This window comes from Zea mays, chromosome 3, assembly GCF_902167145.1.
Source record: "Zea mays cultivar B73 chromosome 3, Zm-B73-REFERENCE-NAM-5.0, whole genome shotgun sequence".
Lineage (NCBI taxonomy): Eukaryota > Viridiplantae > Streptophyta > Magnoliopsida > Poales > Poaceae > Zea > Zea mays.
In genome coordinates this window covers 231,441,457-231,459,035 of record NC_050098.1, presented here as the reverse complement: position 1 = coordinate 231,459,035, position 17,579 = coordinate 231,441,457, and the positions used below count along the sequence as shown (strand labels likewise).

Genomic DNA, 17,579 nt, shown 5'->3' with positions numbered 1-17,579 from the left:
ATCCGTGCAAACAGAAGCTCACACCATGAATGAATCGTGATGCCCAAGCCCAACCTTGCCGAGTTCCTTTTTATATCATCGTCGTATTTTATTAAACTGAATGCGACAGCGGCAGAAATGCCGATCTCATTTCAGTGCGAGTTCCAAAGAAATTCTTAGCAAAGCAATCCTGGCAAAAATAAATAAACATGACCGCGATGAGTCGCTGCGTGTACTGGCGGGCGAGCAGGAGCAGCACATGATCGCTGTTAAAAGGCATGGAGCCATATGGGGGCCTCTCTTTTTTGCTTGCTGCACTGACCTGTCCCTCTCCTCCTTTGGACGGTCTGGTTCAGCTTGACCCAGACCTTTCCTGCCCTCCCCCCTCCTTTTTTTTTCTTTTCATTTCAGTGGTTTGATGGAGAAGAGTACTTAAGCTTCGTTTCCTTCTCAAGCCAGGCAACAAAGAATACAGTTATGATCTGGCAGCTCGTGTCGAGACGAGGGAGGGGGAGTTGAAGCGTGTAACAAACCATTACTACCCTTGTACCTGTAGTGAAGCCGTCAGGGTTGGGTCCATGCAACACCAGACACGAAAGGCCAAAAGGCAGAGAGAGCACGTGAAACCTCCATCATGCGGTCGAGCCGAGCGCGCCTCTCTGGTCTGCAGCTGCGCTTCCCTTCTCTCTGGTCCAGTCCAGACGACTGCCAAACGTAAAAAGAAGCATATCCTCTCGTTTTTTTCTTTTTGCTCAACTAATGATGGGCGGCCAGCCATCATCAGGAAGTTAACCCCTGTCTATTCTCCTCCCCATCTCCATCTCCTCCATTATGCGAGACACCAACGGGCAAACATGACAGCCTAGTGAGGCGGACAGGTCGTGCGTGAGCATGGCCCCGATAACCGATATGCTGTAGCTGTACCAGCAGCGAGGAGTCTCGTTCAAGCGTCCCGTTGTCGTCTCTCTTAAGCCCAAGGTTTTATGATCCTATCAAGTCGTCGTTCCCTCAATCCCTCTCGCTTGAAGGATTTGTCGACACTTACGTGGCGGAGACATCGGTTTACAAATGGGCTTACAAATGGGAGTGGTAATAGATCACGATTCAAATATTTATTTACGATTCGTAAATCAGAGATAGGTGGTTTTATCCTAGTAAAAACAAATCCGAAATCTGTTCTTCAAGTTTTCCAGGCTGAAATAGATCCAAAAACGATTTGGAAATAATCGACTCTAAATGAGCTAAAGTCAACCTAGACGACATTGGAAGTCTACTAGCAAGGATGAAGCCAGCTCAAAAATAACACTAGTGCACACTCTATCAAACACAAAAAAAGTATACAATTTAAAGGGAAATACATGATAAATTTAAGGTATCTCTGCTGCACCATATGTACGTAGCGGGGGCATCCACCACGCCTTCGCCTGACATCGCAGCAGCGCGCCCTCGGCAAACGCTCCCCCTCGCCCTCCCCCACGGCAATCTCGGCGCTCGCCCTCCCCAGCGGCAATCTCGGCGTCCCCCGCGGCAATCTTGGCGTCCCCCGCGGCAAGCTCACCCTCCCCCGCGGCAATCTCCCTCCCCCGCGGCAATCTTAGCGTCCCCGCGTCAAGCTCGCCCTCCCGCGCGGCAATATCGTGCCCCCATCCCCCAGATCGGCGTCCGTGCCCCCGTCCCGCTCTCCTACCTCTATGCCCCCCGCCCACCACGCCCGCCTCCTGATGCCCCGCTGCGTGTTCCCTCCCCCACAGGCGCATAGCCCTCGCCCCTGTATCGCCCGAACCGAGGCGCCACCGAGCTCCTCCCTCGTCGCGCGCGCCGCGATGCTTTCGAGGCATGGGAAGGAAGACCGCGACGATGCGGTGAGGAGAAGTCTGGATCAGGCACTGACCACCGCACATCTGTCCAGCGAGAGTCATGCCAGCCTACATGATGGTGCGGTGTCGATAACACCGCCACTGCCCCTGTCCATGAGGTCCAACAGCGTGAATGGATGATGTGTGCGCATTTTTTGTTTCGGGATTGTTTGTGTGAGCAGGGGGCCTAAATTCCTTAGGGACTATGATGGTTCGGTCATCCAGATGTGGGTGGCGTACAACGTCGTCACTCATTTCCTCCTGCACTGTACCGACTGCAAGGCACAAGCTCACGGGCGTGTTCGACCTCCTGAAGATTATGCTATACAAGGTATCACCTTGCACCCTAGCTCGTGGTCGTGCTCGATTAGGTTTTCACTCCATGAGCTGGCTGTAGAGTTGTTGTTTCTCCGATAGGTGTGCGCAAATGGCTCGTCGGCGCTTCCTGATTGGGAGATGGAGGCCATCATCATGGAGTTTTATGGTAACCCACCCACTTTCTTCCTTGAATAATTGCCCATAAGTGTCGATTCTGACTGCGTTACGCTATGGCAGACATTGTTTTCCCGTCGCTGCTGCATCTTCTAAGTGGCATCACCGAGCTGGATGACATGAAACAAAGGAAATTGTGCCTGAAAAAATTTAGGAGCAGGGATGAGCATTTATCAGAAGTGGACACAAAGTGGGAGCTCGAGTGTGGGCTCTGCATGCTGTGCTTTGAGTATTAGTAATAGCTCTTTTCTCTTAGCTTAAAATAATGCAGAAAGTTTGATTTTTTGTAGGCTCCACATTTAAACAAATTTGGTCATGTTAGCTTATGGACAGCAGAAAAGTACTATTTCTCATGGGTTCTGAAGCAGAATTATAGTCAAGTACTTCTCGTGTTGAAACTATGGACCGAGAAACATGACAAATTTGCTTTTAGTAAAATTATGAAGTGTTGTCTTTTTAAAAAATATTGGTGTCATGTTTTTTTAATGAAGCAGTTTCAATGTATGTGGTCGGTTTGGAGCATTTTTAGGAGACATGGTATGTAGGATAGAAAAGCTGATGGAGATAACCTAAACATAGACAAACAGCCACAGACCTCCAGCTCATGGACATTCCAGTAGTAATTGAAGAAGCTGCCAACAAATACAAAGCACCATATCTCTGCAGGACAAATCAAGATAATACACTGCTAAAATAAGTTGTATTAGACCATTAAAGTATGAGCATTTAGTTAAGAGTTGCCCTGTGTTTTTTTTTTGTTTTACCCATGATAACCGTCAGTACAAGTGTACAAAAAAATTTATAGTAGTACTTTGGAGGACAAACCGGTGCCGGTCATTTTAGATATTCATGCCTCTCAAATACCTTAAGATGGCTTGAATTCTTATTGTTCATATACATTATCGTTTTTAGGCACACAATAATGAACCTCTACAGATTGTTTGTGGTTATCATGCTCTTCCTCAACCACCTCGTGGTGGTGAACTTGTATTCCACACCCTTGAACATGTCCAACCTGTGAAATACTCCTGGTCTGGATTACCCTTGTTGGGTTTTGCAGAGGCGATTTGGACATTTAAAGTAGATACTTGACCTATCATGACTATAGCCTGCAGTATCATTCATCCATTTCTCTAATCTTGAAACTTAGAATGTAGATCAATTTACATTTGGTGACTGCAGAAGAAGCTCAACACTCAAGACCTTTTCCTAAGATATAATATTGACAACCAAGATTTTCTTCTATCTTTATTTTTTTGTTGTTTGTGAAATTCCACAGATAAGACCTGTATGCTATGTCGTGAGTTATTTTTCTTAATCAACAGGAAGAAGTGAAGTGAGAGATTTCATTAGTTCTTGAACCAACCAAACATTTTTGAACTGTAAATACAGTATAGCACTATAATAAAAGTTTGTTAGAACTAAAGAAACAATTGCACAAACAAAACAAAAAAGGAGAGCAAACAAAAAAGACTGTACAAAGCCTGAGCAGGGTGAGAAACAAAACTTTTTGAATGGAAGCTGGTCTTTTTGAATCACAAAACACTATATATTTTGCTGTGTAAAATATAGGTGATTAAGACCACATTAAATATAGGTCACATCCATGCAATTCTGTTTGTTCAGTACGATCATTACTAACCCATTTTAAGATCATACATTTGGTATATGGGGTATAATATAAATGGTAATTGTTGTCGTGACTATTCATTTTTGCATAAAGTTATTTTTTCCTAAAGGTGTTAGGGTTATTCGTTGGAGTTTTGCTGGAGAAGCAAATTGTTGTAATATGCCCAAGTCTGGTATGTTTATTTGGAGCATTGTAACAATGTGATTTAGTTCCATGCCATCCTTGTCCCCACTAATCTGAGTGCTTCTTTCAAATGCTTAATTGCAGGGTGTCCTGTCTGCAATTGTTTTGTTAGTTATATTGATGACAAGGTCGTTCCAGTGGCAAAGTCTATTGCTTCTGTATGTCCTGTAAGATTTAAGTTTATCTTAAAACAGACCATCTTGGGATGATCTAAGTGGCTTCATATATAGAGAATAAACAATACCCAAATTTGACTTGATAAGGACACAAACTCATTTCCTCAATTTCTATCATGTATCCACTTTAGAAAAAAATATCACATTTATAACTCCTAATGTTCACTTGTAGTTTCTTTCAGGAAGACGATACTAAGATGGATGTTGATGTTGTGGCTTTGATTTCAATCAAACATGGTATCCTTGAGATTGAAATATATTGCTACCTGCTTGTACTGATTTTTCTTATTGATTAGAAGAAATACGATGAGGTACATCTAAAACGCTGATTTTCCTTATGTTTGATGTGTAAAATAATATTTTGACTGCTTTTGTATTAAGGCTAAAACATGTGCAAGTGTGAGCATTACTCACCTGAAGAATCTAAAGTGGAGAACTGTTGAATGATGTCTTGGCATCTCGTATGTACTTTTATTACTCTTATGTGTACGAGCTTACTAACAGACTTGTTGAACTCCATGGGTGAGTCTAATGTTTCATTCTTGTTAAAAGTTCACTCCCAGTACCGGTTTCTCTCGTTGTAATCCATACTACATTGTCTAGCAAGGAAAGGTAACAAGTACTCACCATTTACTTATCCATGTATTCAATCTGTTCAGATATTACGTGGACACATTTGTCAATAGTAGATTGCATCCTTTACCCTGATGAAGTGATGAAAGATTCTGAACAACTATATCATCCCAAAGAGATTGGTGGCACACATATTTGAAGATAGGCGGAAGGAGAGCTTGAAAATAATGACCAAAACAAGTAGTTTGAAACTTTGAATCTCCATAATTCTTAATATATCTTAACAAATATCAAAGTAGCATGTTGAGACACAATTCCTTACTTACAAGAAGCCAACAAAGGGAAACAGATTGATCAAATTGTCTCCACTACTTAGTGAAAGGGAAATGTGCCCTTGGGCTATTTCTAAGTATTTTGGTGATTAAGTGTCCAACACAAGTGCCTAAGTGTTAAATTATGCCAAGGACTCAAGAAGTGAAAATCAACATAAAGGTATGTTTCTAAGACTTAGTACTTTGTTTTAAGGACTAATGTATTGTGTCTAAGTACTGGAAATAGGAGAAATCAATTTGGAAAAGAGATGGCTTTGTTCAGCCAAAGACAGTTCAGTCTGGGAGCACCGGACAGTGTCCGGTGCGCCAGGCTGGCTCTGGCGAACTGGCTGCTCTCGGGTTTCGTCGGCGGCGTACGACTATAAATCACCGGACTATCCGATGGTGCACCGGACTGTCCGGTGAGCCAACGGTCGGCCGAGCCAACGGTCGGCCGCGCAATCCGCGCGTGACGCGTGGCCAGGCCAACAGTCTGAAGGGGGCACCGGACTGTCCGGTGTGCACCGGACAGTGTCCGGTGCGCCAACGACTCCAAATCGTCAACGGTCGGCTGCGCCAAAACAGGAAAGAAATCCGCACCGGACAGTGTCCGGTGGTGCACCGGACTGTCCGGTGCGCCAGACGACAGAAGGCAAGAATTGCCTTCCTGGAATGCTCTCAACGGCTCCTAGCTGCCTTGGGGCTATAAAAGGGCCCCCTAGGCGCATGGAGGAGAACACCAAAGCATTCTCTAAGCATTCCTAAGCACCAAGACTCCAATTCCACGCATTTGATTCTTTGTGATAGCAACTAGAGCTCCATTTGAGTAGAGAACTCTTTGGGTTGTGTTGTGAGCTTGAGTTGTGACTTGTGCGCGTGTGTGTGCTCTGATTTTGTGTCTTGTGTGCGTTGCTCATCCCGTCCTTATTTCCGTGCTTCTTTGTGAACATCAAATTGTAAGGGCGAGAGGCTCCAACTTTTGGAGATTCCTCGCAAGCGGGATATAGTGAAACAAAGCAAAACACCGTGGTATTCAAGTGGGTCTTTGGACCGCTTGAGAGGGGTTGAGTGCAACCCTGGTCCGTTGGGACGCCACAACATGGAGTAGGCAAGTGTTGGTCTTGGCCGAACCACGGGATAAACCACTGTGCCTATTTGTGTTGATCTTCTTGTGGTTATTGTGTTGTGAAAGAACTCCTCTCTAGCCATTTGGCTTTATGGTGCTAACTCCTAATCAAGTTTTGTGGCATTAAGTTTCAAGTTTTTACAGGATCACCTATTCACCCCCCCCCCTCTAGGTGCTCTCACTTAGAGGAAAGACTAAAAGAACTTAATGAAGAGAAATAATAATTGAATAAGTACTAGCAGCTAGATAAACATGGAAGATCAATTGAGTATACTATATTGGACCTTGATAACTTAACCTTGGTTTGTGGTGGTAAGACTATCCTTTTTCGTTATAGTCAACCTGTTGTTCGTGTAATTTTAACTTGGTTCCATTTCTCTTCCTCTTCAGGAGATGTTGAAGGGCATGCATGAAATGAATAAATGCTGGCATCCTGTGATTTACCTTCTATCAACGCTCTGCCACACATCTTGGCTATTCATCAGTCCTATAAATAGAACAAAATAAGGTTCTGGAACCTTTGATCTTATGGTCATCAAACTGATAATCCTTGTGTATGCGCTTGTAGTTTTTCTATCCTTTTGATATTCTCAACTTTGCTTGCATTTCTATGTATCCTTTTGTTATATATAAGCATATGAACTAATCGACTTTACTTTATCCCTCCAATTTCCTTTCCAAATTGGGGTGTTGGCGCTCTTAAATTGTGTATGTCGATGTGTCATTTGTCCACAATTAAACATGCTAACACGAAGAAACTTTTGTGTCAGGTTCGGTATATTTAACCCTCCAATAGCGTATGATCACTTGGGGAGATATACTCTGCTCTTGTTTATGGAAGCTTTATATTATGTATTTTTCTCTACATAAAGGTAAGATATGTTAAAAAAAACAGCTTTGCTTATGTCATCTTCAAGGACCATATTCTTCTTGAGATTGTACCTGCATTTGATTCTCTTTTGTAGATTTATATTGTCAGTCACCATAAGAATTGGACTTTAGGTTATGATATTCTGATTGTGAAGATGACTTTAGAGTTCCACCAAAAGCATGTGTAAATTGATGCTTTATAGTAGAGATTGGTTGTTGGCACAATTTGTGAAATTTATGAGATATTGAAGTCGATGATAATATATGTGTTGTTTGCTTTCATGTAATCGTTGTGCACAAACATTTTATTAAATAATTTATATGCCGTCGCAACACATGTGCATCGTACTAGTATATTAACAAGATTTTATTTTACCCTGGTCCTGTGCACCACAAAAAGGTAACCTGGCTTCGCCCCTATCAGCTAGACTGGATTTCACAGGGTCGGACACTGTGATCGAATTGGCCGTCTTTGGAGGGCGGCCTAGTCAACTTTGGGCACTTGAGTTGGCTTGGTTTAGTGGACAATTGTCAACAGCTCATGCGTCATAATGATAAACTGAACCGTCATGCCAGACAAACCACAGTAACCAACCAAGCCAGGGGAAGAGAAGCCACTTGGAAAAGCTGGAGTTGTTGAGGACCAGAAGCTGAGGAACCATCGGGAGAGGAAGCTGAATTCGAAGTATGATGGTGATAGCTGGGTGTAACTGGGGTCTCACCTGTCTGTAAGTCAAGGAATATTGTGAGTCTTAGCGGGGTTTAAAAGGGAAAAAGGTAATCCATTGTAAGGCTGGCTTTTGGCTGATGATGAACTTGGAACACACGAAAGAATAAACCCAACCACTATCCGAGCATGTGAGTGTTTGCGAGATTGTGTGATTGTGTGGTGTTAACAGTTGGTAATCGGAGCCGATCTGGATCCTCACCACGCGTACAACACCAGGTTTCAAGCCAAGGCTAGAGAGATGGCACGTCCACGGGTGGAGGATTCGTTGGTGCAGCTAATCGCCAAAATCGATGAGGGTAACAAGGAGACGTGACGACATATGGATGTGATGCACTCAACCATGGAGTAGATGGATCTCACCGTGCAAGGTCTGATGACCGATCGGGGTGAGTTTTAGAGGTGGAGGCCGGGAATCGAGAAGAAGGTTGGGGAGATAACGGAAGTGTTGGCAAGCACACACACCCAGATGGACAAGATGGCATAGAAGGCTACGAGACTTCCACCACCCATCTCATCGGGGTGTTGTTCTAGTGGGAACAAGTTCTTCAACGTCGACGACATCGAACACGACGTTTGGATAAGTGCCGCTGGGGTCTACTTTGCACTGAACAACCGATCCCTTTCGGCGATCATTCATGGAGATGGATGTAAATCGAATTCCTCAACCAACGGGAGGTATGGTCATGCCTCCTCCTTATGCCCCATGGTTGTTCGGGCAAACACTTGCAAGCCAGTTCGCGTCGATAGGGTTGGTCTCAAGGGTCCGGAGTGAATTTACCCCAAACAAGTTTTCCATTGTTTGATGGTTCCAATCCCAATTTGTGGAAGAGTCAATGTGAAACTTATTTTGAATACTATGTTGTTCCTATGGAGATGTGGATCCAGGTGGCAGTCATGCATTTTCAGGGCTCGGCTCTATATTGGTTGCAATCTATGGAGGCTAGAACCAAGGACATGAGTTGGAATTAACATTGACTATTATTGAATATTAATTGGGCCAAGCCCACATTAATCCAACATATTCATCTCGGGGATCAAAGAGTTTCCACTGCGTGGCAGCAAAAAACCCTGACCAAACTTATGGGGTTGCAATATAAAATTATGTATAAGAAAGGGACTAATAATCGCGTAGTTGATGCACTATCAATGTGACCAGGATTGGAAATGGATGTACCCGAGTTACAGTTGAATCAAGTCAATGTGTCCACTATAGTTCCTATTTGGCTGTTGCAAGTGGTTCAAGGTATGAGAAGGACCAAGTTGCTCAGAGGATATTGTAGTTACTGACTACATGGGGCATTCACGAGCAATACGGTCTGGTCAATGGTGTGATTCGATTTAAAGGTAGAATATGGTTAGGATCAAACACTGAACTGCAGCACACTATCATGGCAGCATTGCACGACGATCCAGTGGGTGGACACTCGGGCTTTCCAGTGATATACAGTAGACTCAAGGCTACCTTTACGTGACCGGGAATGAAGAAAGATGTCAAGGAGTTTGTGCAATCCACTATCACATGTCAGCGGGCTAAGTCGGATTGGGCAAAATATCCAGGCCTTCTTCTACCATTACCAGTCCCCAATCATGCATGTCACACTGCTAGTCTTGACTTTGCCACTAGATTTCCACAATTAGACCAAAAAAGTTGTATACTAGTAGTGGTGGACAAATTTTCTAAATATGCTCACTTCTTGCCCTTGAGCCATCCATTCATAGTTTTTTGGTGGCCAAACTGTATCTGCTTGAGGTCTACAAGCTACTTGGGTTGCCAGCGGCCATGATATCCGATCGAGATCTAGTGTTTACAAGTAAATTATGGCAGGAGCTATTTCGTTTAGCATGCACGAAGTTATGTTTAAGCAGTGCTTACCATCCCCAGTCTGATGGTCAGACAGAACGAGTGAACTAGTGTATGGAAATGTACCATCGTTGTTTCCTACATTCTTTTCCAAAGAAGTGGTCGTTGTGGCTGCCATTAGCAGAATTTTGGTACAATACATGTCACCATTCAGCACTTGGAACATCCCCTTTTGAAGTGTTGTATGGTCATAAGCCTTTACACTTTGGTATTGATATCTCTGGGAAGCATACAATACCAGACATTTAGACAATGATGGAAGAGAGACAACATGTGTTGCAGCAAATTAAATTACATCTTCACTGAGCTCAAGAAAGAATGAAAAAATACAAGCTTACAAAGGCCGAACTGATCGTAAATTTACAGCAGGACAAAGTGTTCCTCAAACTTCAACCTTACTATCAGTCCTATGTCGCTTCACGCATTAACCCTAAATTGGCATTCAAGTTTTTAGGCCTTTCACAGTGATTTTGTTAGGTCAATGCGGTGGCATATGAATTGGCTCTTCCAATGGGATGTGGCATTCACCCCATCTTCCATGTATCACCGTTGAAACCAAAAGTGGGAGCTAATGTTTTCGTTGTTCCATCTTTGCCAGATAGGTCTCATGAGCTGCAAGTTCCTGAAACAATCTTAGATTCCAAACAAATTTGGCGTGGAGGCAAATTGTATACCAATTGAAAAAGGATGTTATCCAAACACATTTCAAGTAATTGTAGTGAAACCTGACATGTGGATCTTTTTGCTTTTCCAGTGATATATACATATCTAAGTAATTGTCGGTCTGTCAGACAATTATGAAAACACAATTTCTGTTGTCTTGAAGATGAATATGACATTACTCTTTTTCCCATAATGGAATTTCTTTTTCTGATTACTTCCGAATTTATGCGCTTTTCTAGTGAGTCCTAGTAAAGCTCCCATATGATGTTTTTTTAACGATGCCCTCGATAACGAGACATAAAGACTCCTTTTTTATTTTATTGATATATCATTTTACACAATAAGTTTTGTTCTATTTATATTACAGAATACATTGAAATTCAAACAGAATTAAACTAAAGCATAAATAGAGTAGAATCTACTAAAGTAACACAAAAGATGGAATTTCATCAACATCTGGATTTTTTTGTATATATATATATTATTTAATTGTATACTTTGTATCTAGCAAAATTGTAAGGTGAAACGACATAATAGACTCTGGATTCCCCATTTTATTTGGAGAAAAAGAGAAATTCTTATTCATAGAACATCGATAGAAAAAAGTCGACCACTATCAGATTTGAACCGATGACCGTCATATTACAAATGCGATGCTCTAACCTCTGAGCTAAGTGGGGTTTACATAATAGAAAATTGTAACAAATAAAATATATATAGGGAATATGTAAAATGTCATATCTTAATTATTAACTAGTTCTAAATTGGAAGTTTCACTTAGATAGAAAAAATACTAGAATTTCATAAAGATAAAGTTAGCGATATGCTTAACTAAATGATATTCTTAAATAGGATTATAGAATTTATTGAACTTTATTTTTATTTCTCTAATTCACAAATGGATTTTTAATAAAAATATATTCTAAATTGTATATTGAATTTGATTTCAGATATTTTCAATTTGATATGGCTTGGAGGAATAATCTAATACATAGAAAAGAAGAATATATATGAATAATATAATAAAGAGAAAATGCCAAGTTTTTTATTTGTTAATAATTTAAGGATAAATAGTTCACTGAGGAGAAGATAGAATCATAGCAAATGAAATTTCTAATTCAGTTTAGAAAAAAGAATGAATATCAAGCGTTATAGTATGATTTGGAATACTCTAAAAAGGAAGGAGGGAGGTAGGAGGGAGAAAAACTTTTGGATATATTCATTCCGATTGAATTGCAAATATATTAACGATAAAATCAATGCAATTCTGAATTGCAATAAGCAAGCGGGGTGTCTCAAATACAGATGAGTTGCTAGACTACGCCGAATAATGAATTCAATGATTCGAAAAAAAACTAAGAGATGGAAAAATTATACCAGGAATCCTGGTTTCAAAGGAAAGTAAAACGGGGATATGGAGAAATCGGTAGACGCTACAAACTTGATTCTATTGAGCCTTGTTATCGAAACCTGCTAAATGGTAACTTCCAAATTCAGAGAAACCTTGGAATGGAAAATGGGAATCCTGAGCCAAATCTGTTTTTTTTTAAAAAATAAGTGGTTCTTAAACTAGAACCCAAAGGAAAAGGAGGTGCAGAGACTCAATGGAAGTTGTTCTAACGAATCAAAGTAATAAATATTAATCACAGAAACCATATTATAATATAGGTTCTTTATTTTATTTTTAGAATGAAATTAGGAATGATTATGAAATAGAAAATTCATATTTTTTAGAATTGTTATGAATCTATTTCAATCAAATATTGAGTAATCAAATCCTTCAATTTATTGTTTACGAGATCTTTTAATTTTTAAAAGTGGATTAATCGGACGAGGTTAATAGGAAACGCAGACATAAAATTGGGACTAAAAATGTATGGACAGGAAGGGCACGCAGAGAATTTTGCTGAACGGGCTGTTTTACCCAGCTCCACATTCTCAAGGCCTGCCTGACCGAACCCGCGAAAGAAGTCTGATCACTATTGCAGTCGGCTTCTCGAAACCCTAATACAGGGCCACTGGTTTCGCTCCGCACTTCCGCCGCTATGGCCGCCGCAACCTTCTCCGCCGCCGGCCGCCGGCTCCTCTCCACCGCCGCGGCAGCGGCAGAGAAAACCGAGCTCCCCGTCCCTATCGCCCGTCTTCGCCAGCTCGCCCGCGCTGGCCGCCTCGACGACATCGACGCGACTCTCGCGCCCCTGTTCCCTTCCCACCCCGTCGCCGCGCTCTCGGCCCTCTCCACGCTGGGCCTCCCCGACCGCGCCTCCGCTCTGCTCGGCACCATGACGTCGCCCAATACCGCGCACCTGAACGCGGTCCTCGGTCCACTCCTCCGCCGCCGCCGCCTGGCCGGGCTCGTGCCCTCAATCCTCGCCGCGCATGCCTCTGTCCCGCGGGACGCCGTCACGGACAGCATCCTCGCCAAGTCGCTCTGCCTCACCTCCGGCGCCGACTCCGCGCTCCACCTCCTCCGGAAGCCTTCGTCGGGAGCGCCGCCGTCGCTCCAGCTCTTCACAACCATCATCGACTCCTTCTACAAGCAACGCCTCCCGCACCGCGCCGAGGAGATGTGGCGCGCCATGGTCCAGGACCACGGCATCGCCCCCGACACCGCTGCCTACAACGCCCTGCTCACCTACAAGTCCACCAACGGCACCGTGGATGAGGTCAAGGAGGTGATCCGCGTCATGCGCGAGGAGGCCAGCCTACGGCCGGATGTCGGGTCCTACAACGCGCTGATGCGGGCGATGGCGCGGCACAAAAGATTGGATGAGGCGGTGGAGGTGTACCGCAGCCTGGAGGCCGGGAAGAAGGCGGACGTGGTGCCGGACTGCGCGACATATAGTTGCGTGGTGGGCGCACTTTGTGGCGCAGGGCGGTGGTCGGAGGCGGAGGACGTGTTCTACGCGGGAGTGAAGCGCCGGAAGGTGGCCGACCTTGGAACGGTGCGTGTGCTGGTGCGCGGTCTTAAGGACGCTGGCAAGGGGCGAGCGGCAAGGCGGGTGGTTGTCGGTTTGTGCAAGAAGTTCCCCGAGATGTTCGACGGGCCGTGGAGGGAGCTTGAGGTGGCGGCCGGGCTGAACTCCTCCGGGAAGGAGGATGGTGATGTTGAAGACGGAGCCGACGAGAAGCTTGCGATGACAAGGGCCACCGTGGCGTGAGCGTTCGTGGCAACTGGCGAAATCGGTTTTGAATGGCAGCGTTGCATCATCATTCAAATAAGCAAATTCACAGTACCACAATAACATTTGAGTATTAGCTACTTGTTCATCCTATTTGGTGTTCTTTGGAAATTTACTCGTTTAATCTGGTATTAATCTTCTAGCGTCGTATCTCACTGTAACACATGGCTTGTTTCTGGTCTGGTGTCCCATGGCCCACAACTCGGAGATGGGTACAAGAGCAGCATCAGAGAGATGGGGAGGGGAGAAGAAAAGAATCGGGTCTTATCCCCTTCCGTCGCCGGCTTCCGTCCGAAGGCGGATTCAGCTTGCGGTGCGCTCACGTCCCGGTGGAACCATCACAAATGGTATTGAGCCATTCCATTCCTTGGAGAAAATTTTCCCATCCTACCCTACCCTATTTCTCTCTCGATTCCACTCAAATCCGAGCAGTCGGGAGAACCATATTTGACCGGGAGCTGTTCCACGTCGACCTTGCACCCGTCTTCAGACACCGACAACCTCAGCGCCGAACCCGTTTTTGACGATGTGGTGTTCGAGGACATTGAGACCAACTTCGACGACCTCGCCGAGCTCGACAAGGGACCGGTGTTCGACACTGATTCGATCACCGACCATATCACCGTCTCCGTGACATGGTCGGTGATTCTGAGTTCACCGTCTTCGACACCGACTCGGACAGGTCGTTGTCGGTATTTGACACCGAGCCGGTCCATGATGTCGTGCTTGCCGTGTTCAACCAAGGAAACGATGGCTCCTCGACTGCACACACCGGCGTCCTCAACGGGCACCCTGCCTTTGACGTGGAGCTCGTATTTGATAGTATCTTTAACACTAGTGCGCCCTTCATGTGTTTGACAAATTGTCTGAGCTACATCGATGACATGGTGTCTGCTACTTTTAAGGAGGGGCCTATCTTTGATAAATGGTGTCTGCTACTTTTAAGGAGGGGCCTATCTTTGATAAGGAGGCTGTAGTAGAAGCAATACAGGAGGAAAGTGGCAGAGATTACTATACTGCTCACGGTGAGAATGCCATGTTTATTGCAAGGACATACTATCACACAATTTCTGCTTTACGTCATTTATGCAGCAACTCTGGTGGAATCTCAAGTGTCAGTGTGAAAGACACTATCCATATGATTGGTTGCTCGCATCGCTTTATTCTGGACTACTGCGTGCATTGACTTTGACTAAGCGTGTATTTGGTTACCTGCACGTGGAAGACGCGGATTGTACGAGCCGATGCAAAACAAGTCATTTAGAGGCTAATTGACTGCATCCGCTCGTACCGCCAAAACGCCGGTATCCGACCAGCCAGGCTCGGGTCATCCTGCAGCCACGGACACACTTAACCAATCAGTCGGTATGTTTGAGACCATTGTTCGCAAGATCTTATTAGATAGGACTGACTGAACTGTATTTTGGGAGACAATTGCATATTTAGGACTCTAAACACGCAGTAATGCCATCACAAATATTTATCTCGCAAAAATGGGTTTACAAAGATCTTCCAATTGAGTATACTGCCTTCCACCGTATAATATTCTTTTGTAAACCATTAACCATTTGCATGTAGTTAGCACCTGAGGAGACACATTTACCCCTGTGCATGATTCTCAGTGTTCGTTGAGATCGTGTTTGCTTGCGCCGCCATGGACGGGAGGATCGAACCTGTGATTGACGAATCGATCGCCGCCGCTAGGCTGGCCACAACCTTCCCAGCGCCAGACAGGCCCTGCCCACACCCTGCGCAGCTGTATAGTACAACAAGTATGAAGAAAGCATGTGCTTGTGTCCTATATCATGTCATGTATTTCATAAATGATTACATTTGTTTAGGTATGATCTTGAGGTTGCAGGAAATATGCCAAAAGTTGATTGGGATAGCTTACAGATAGTAGAGACACATGACATTTTTATTATTACTACAAAGAGGAGGTACTTATTTCTCGTTTATGAGATGAGAAGCCATTTTTTGCAAACGCTAATCTCGGACAAAGATTGTGTTCAAAGTTTATAATTTTCAGGTTTCGCATATTCACCCCCTCTAGGCGTCTTTCACAAGTTTCTCAAAACTAAGAGAAAAAAAGTGAAACATTTAGAGGAGCTCTAACTAATCCAGGAAGGAGGAAAGTACCCTGGTGTGGATGTCCTCGATGAAGTAGCAAAGGCCCTATGAGATGCGAACCTGTCAGGGGCTCCTATGTTAGGGAGAGGGAGGTCCTCTAGCAATGGTATCCTAGGTGTTGTTTGTCCCCATATAATTGGCTCAATGATAGCCTCTTTTACCAGAATATTTGAATGTGTCTTGGTGATCGGAGGGTATAATGTTCTCTAGATGTTGACACATATGTCAAATGAGAATTGCAGGAATTTGATCATGTACACCACTTGATTTGTGACATGAAGTTTTCTTTTTTCTATAGAAAGGCATGTTTTACTTTACAAAATAAAAAAATTAAACATCTTTTAACCTTGTAAAATGTTTTCCTACATGTAGACATAGAGATGAACAATTCCTTATTTATTAGTAGCGAGAAAAACATATTTACATGTCCTTATATTCCAAACACCTATTTTTATAATAAAAAATGTTTTCCTTTTTTTATTCTTTTGTTCTGGGATAAGGATTCATGTCTCTTCCTTCGATTCAATGTAATAACTAGTCCCGAATATTCTTAGAGATATTGATAATATAGTTTTAAATGAACTTATATTCTCATGATATAATTTTTCAATAGATTTCTTCCGTTTTTTATAATGCATGTTGTTACTAAAATGATCTTGTTTTAGATAATTTTAAGTGAAAAGAAAATGCAAGAGAGTTTTTATACGTAAATGAATGAATATAGCTCTAAAAACAAGTAATCAATCAATGGATAAATTTGGATAACATAAAAATGTCCTTCGTCACACTTGTAATCTTGTTGACCCTACTCACTTCTACTTGTTTTGCTTTTTCCTTTTTCTAGACATGCAATTGTGATTATACCCCTTCCAGGCCTTGTAGTTGTGATTTTACCCTTTATTTTTCAACTTTGTGATTTTACCCTTCGTTTTTAAAACAATCCTCTGTCATACCCTTGCGCCGTTATGTGTGGTTGATTATGCTAAAATCGATGTGAAAAGACAAAAATGCCCATATAATTTACTATGATTTTACTTCGCGCTATATTATATATTTATGATTTTACCCATGTTTTTATCACGTCATCGAAACGAGGGGTAAAATAACAATAAACTGCATTGATGTTTTTGTCTTTTCTATTAGATTTAACGCTGTTAACTGCACACAATAGCGCAAGGGTATAACAGAGCTTCCTTCTTAAAACGGAGGGGTAAAATCACAGAGTTAAAAAATAGAGGATAAAATCGTAATTGCAAGGGCAGCGAAGACTATAATCACAATTATCCCTAATTTATTATATTCTAACTTTTTGAATGAATGGTGTTTTCACACTTCTAGTTTCCAAGGTCGTATCTTAGAATCTATTTGGAAGCATCCGGTTTTTTAAAAAAATTGGTTTATAAAAATTGAGGTGGTTTCAAACATACCAGTTTATGCCTTAATTTATAGAAATTGAATTCTCTACTACTTAAAAGATAAAAAATAGTTTCTTAAAACTGTGTGACTTCCAAACAAGACCTCAATCAGTTCCTTTTCTCTAACCAATGGATCCAAACAGTCTATTGTCTACCTATAGTAGATTCAAACAGCCTTAAAATGCCATCGTTTCTAATTGTCACGAATAGGGATTTTATTTAAAAAATTGTGTTCCAACAGTTTTTAAATTGGCTAGTTAAATATAAATGTTCGTTAAAAGCAATAATTGCTCTATAAGAGCAACTCTAACAGTTTATCTATAAATACTAGCTAAATATATAGTTTAGAGATGACTATTTAAAATAGACAACTTGCTTAAAGGATGATGTGCCAACAGACTC

The 17,579-nt window shown here is 42.7% G+C and overlaps 1 protein-coding gene and 1 pseudogene across 2 annotated transcripts; both read left to right on the top strand.

Annotated features, from left to right (window-relative positions):
* Positions 1 to 2,030: 2,030 nt before the first annotated feature.
* Positions 2,031 to 2,593, top strand: LOC103651613 (E3 ubiquitin-protein ligase AIRP2-like; annotated as a pseudogene).
* A 9,817-nt stretch (positions 2,594 to 12,410) lies between these two features.
* On the top strand, positions 12,411 to 14,679 carry LOC100191490 (uncharacterized). 2 transcript variants are annotated; one of them, NR_159728.1, is made up of 2 exons: positions 12,411 to 13,979; positions 14,123 to 14,679. NR_159728.1 is itself a non-coding variant. In NM_001367169.1 (1 exon), exon 1 carries the CDS (start codon positions 12,496 to 12,498, stop codon positions 13,609 to 13,611), a length of 1,116 nt encoding a protein of 371 aa, NP_001354098.1. In that variant the 5' UTR covers positions 12,428 to 12,495; the 3' UTR covers positions 13,612 to 13,774. The 2 variants fall into 2 exon arrangements, 1 of the variants encoding a protein (NP_001354098.1); NM_001367169.1 differs by lacking the exon at positions 14,123 to 14,679 and having other exon boundaries at positions 12,428 to 13,774.
* The last annotated feature ends 2,900 nt before the right edge of the window (positions 14,680 to 17,579 follow it).

Excerpts from the sequence above, each read along its gene's own strand:
- LOC100191490 (NM_001367169.1), top strand. The coding sequence starts at position 12,496 with ATGGCCGCCGCAACCTTCTCCGCCGCCGGCCGCCGGCTCCTCTCCACC.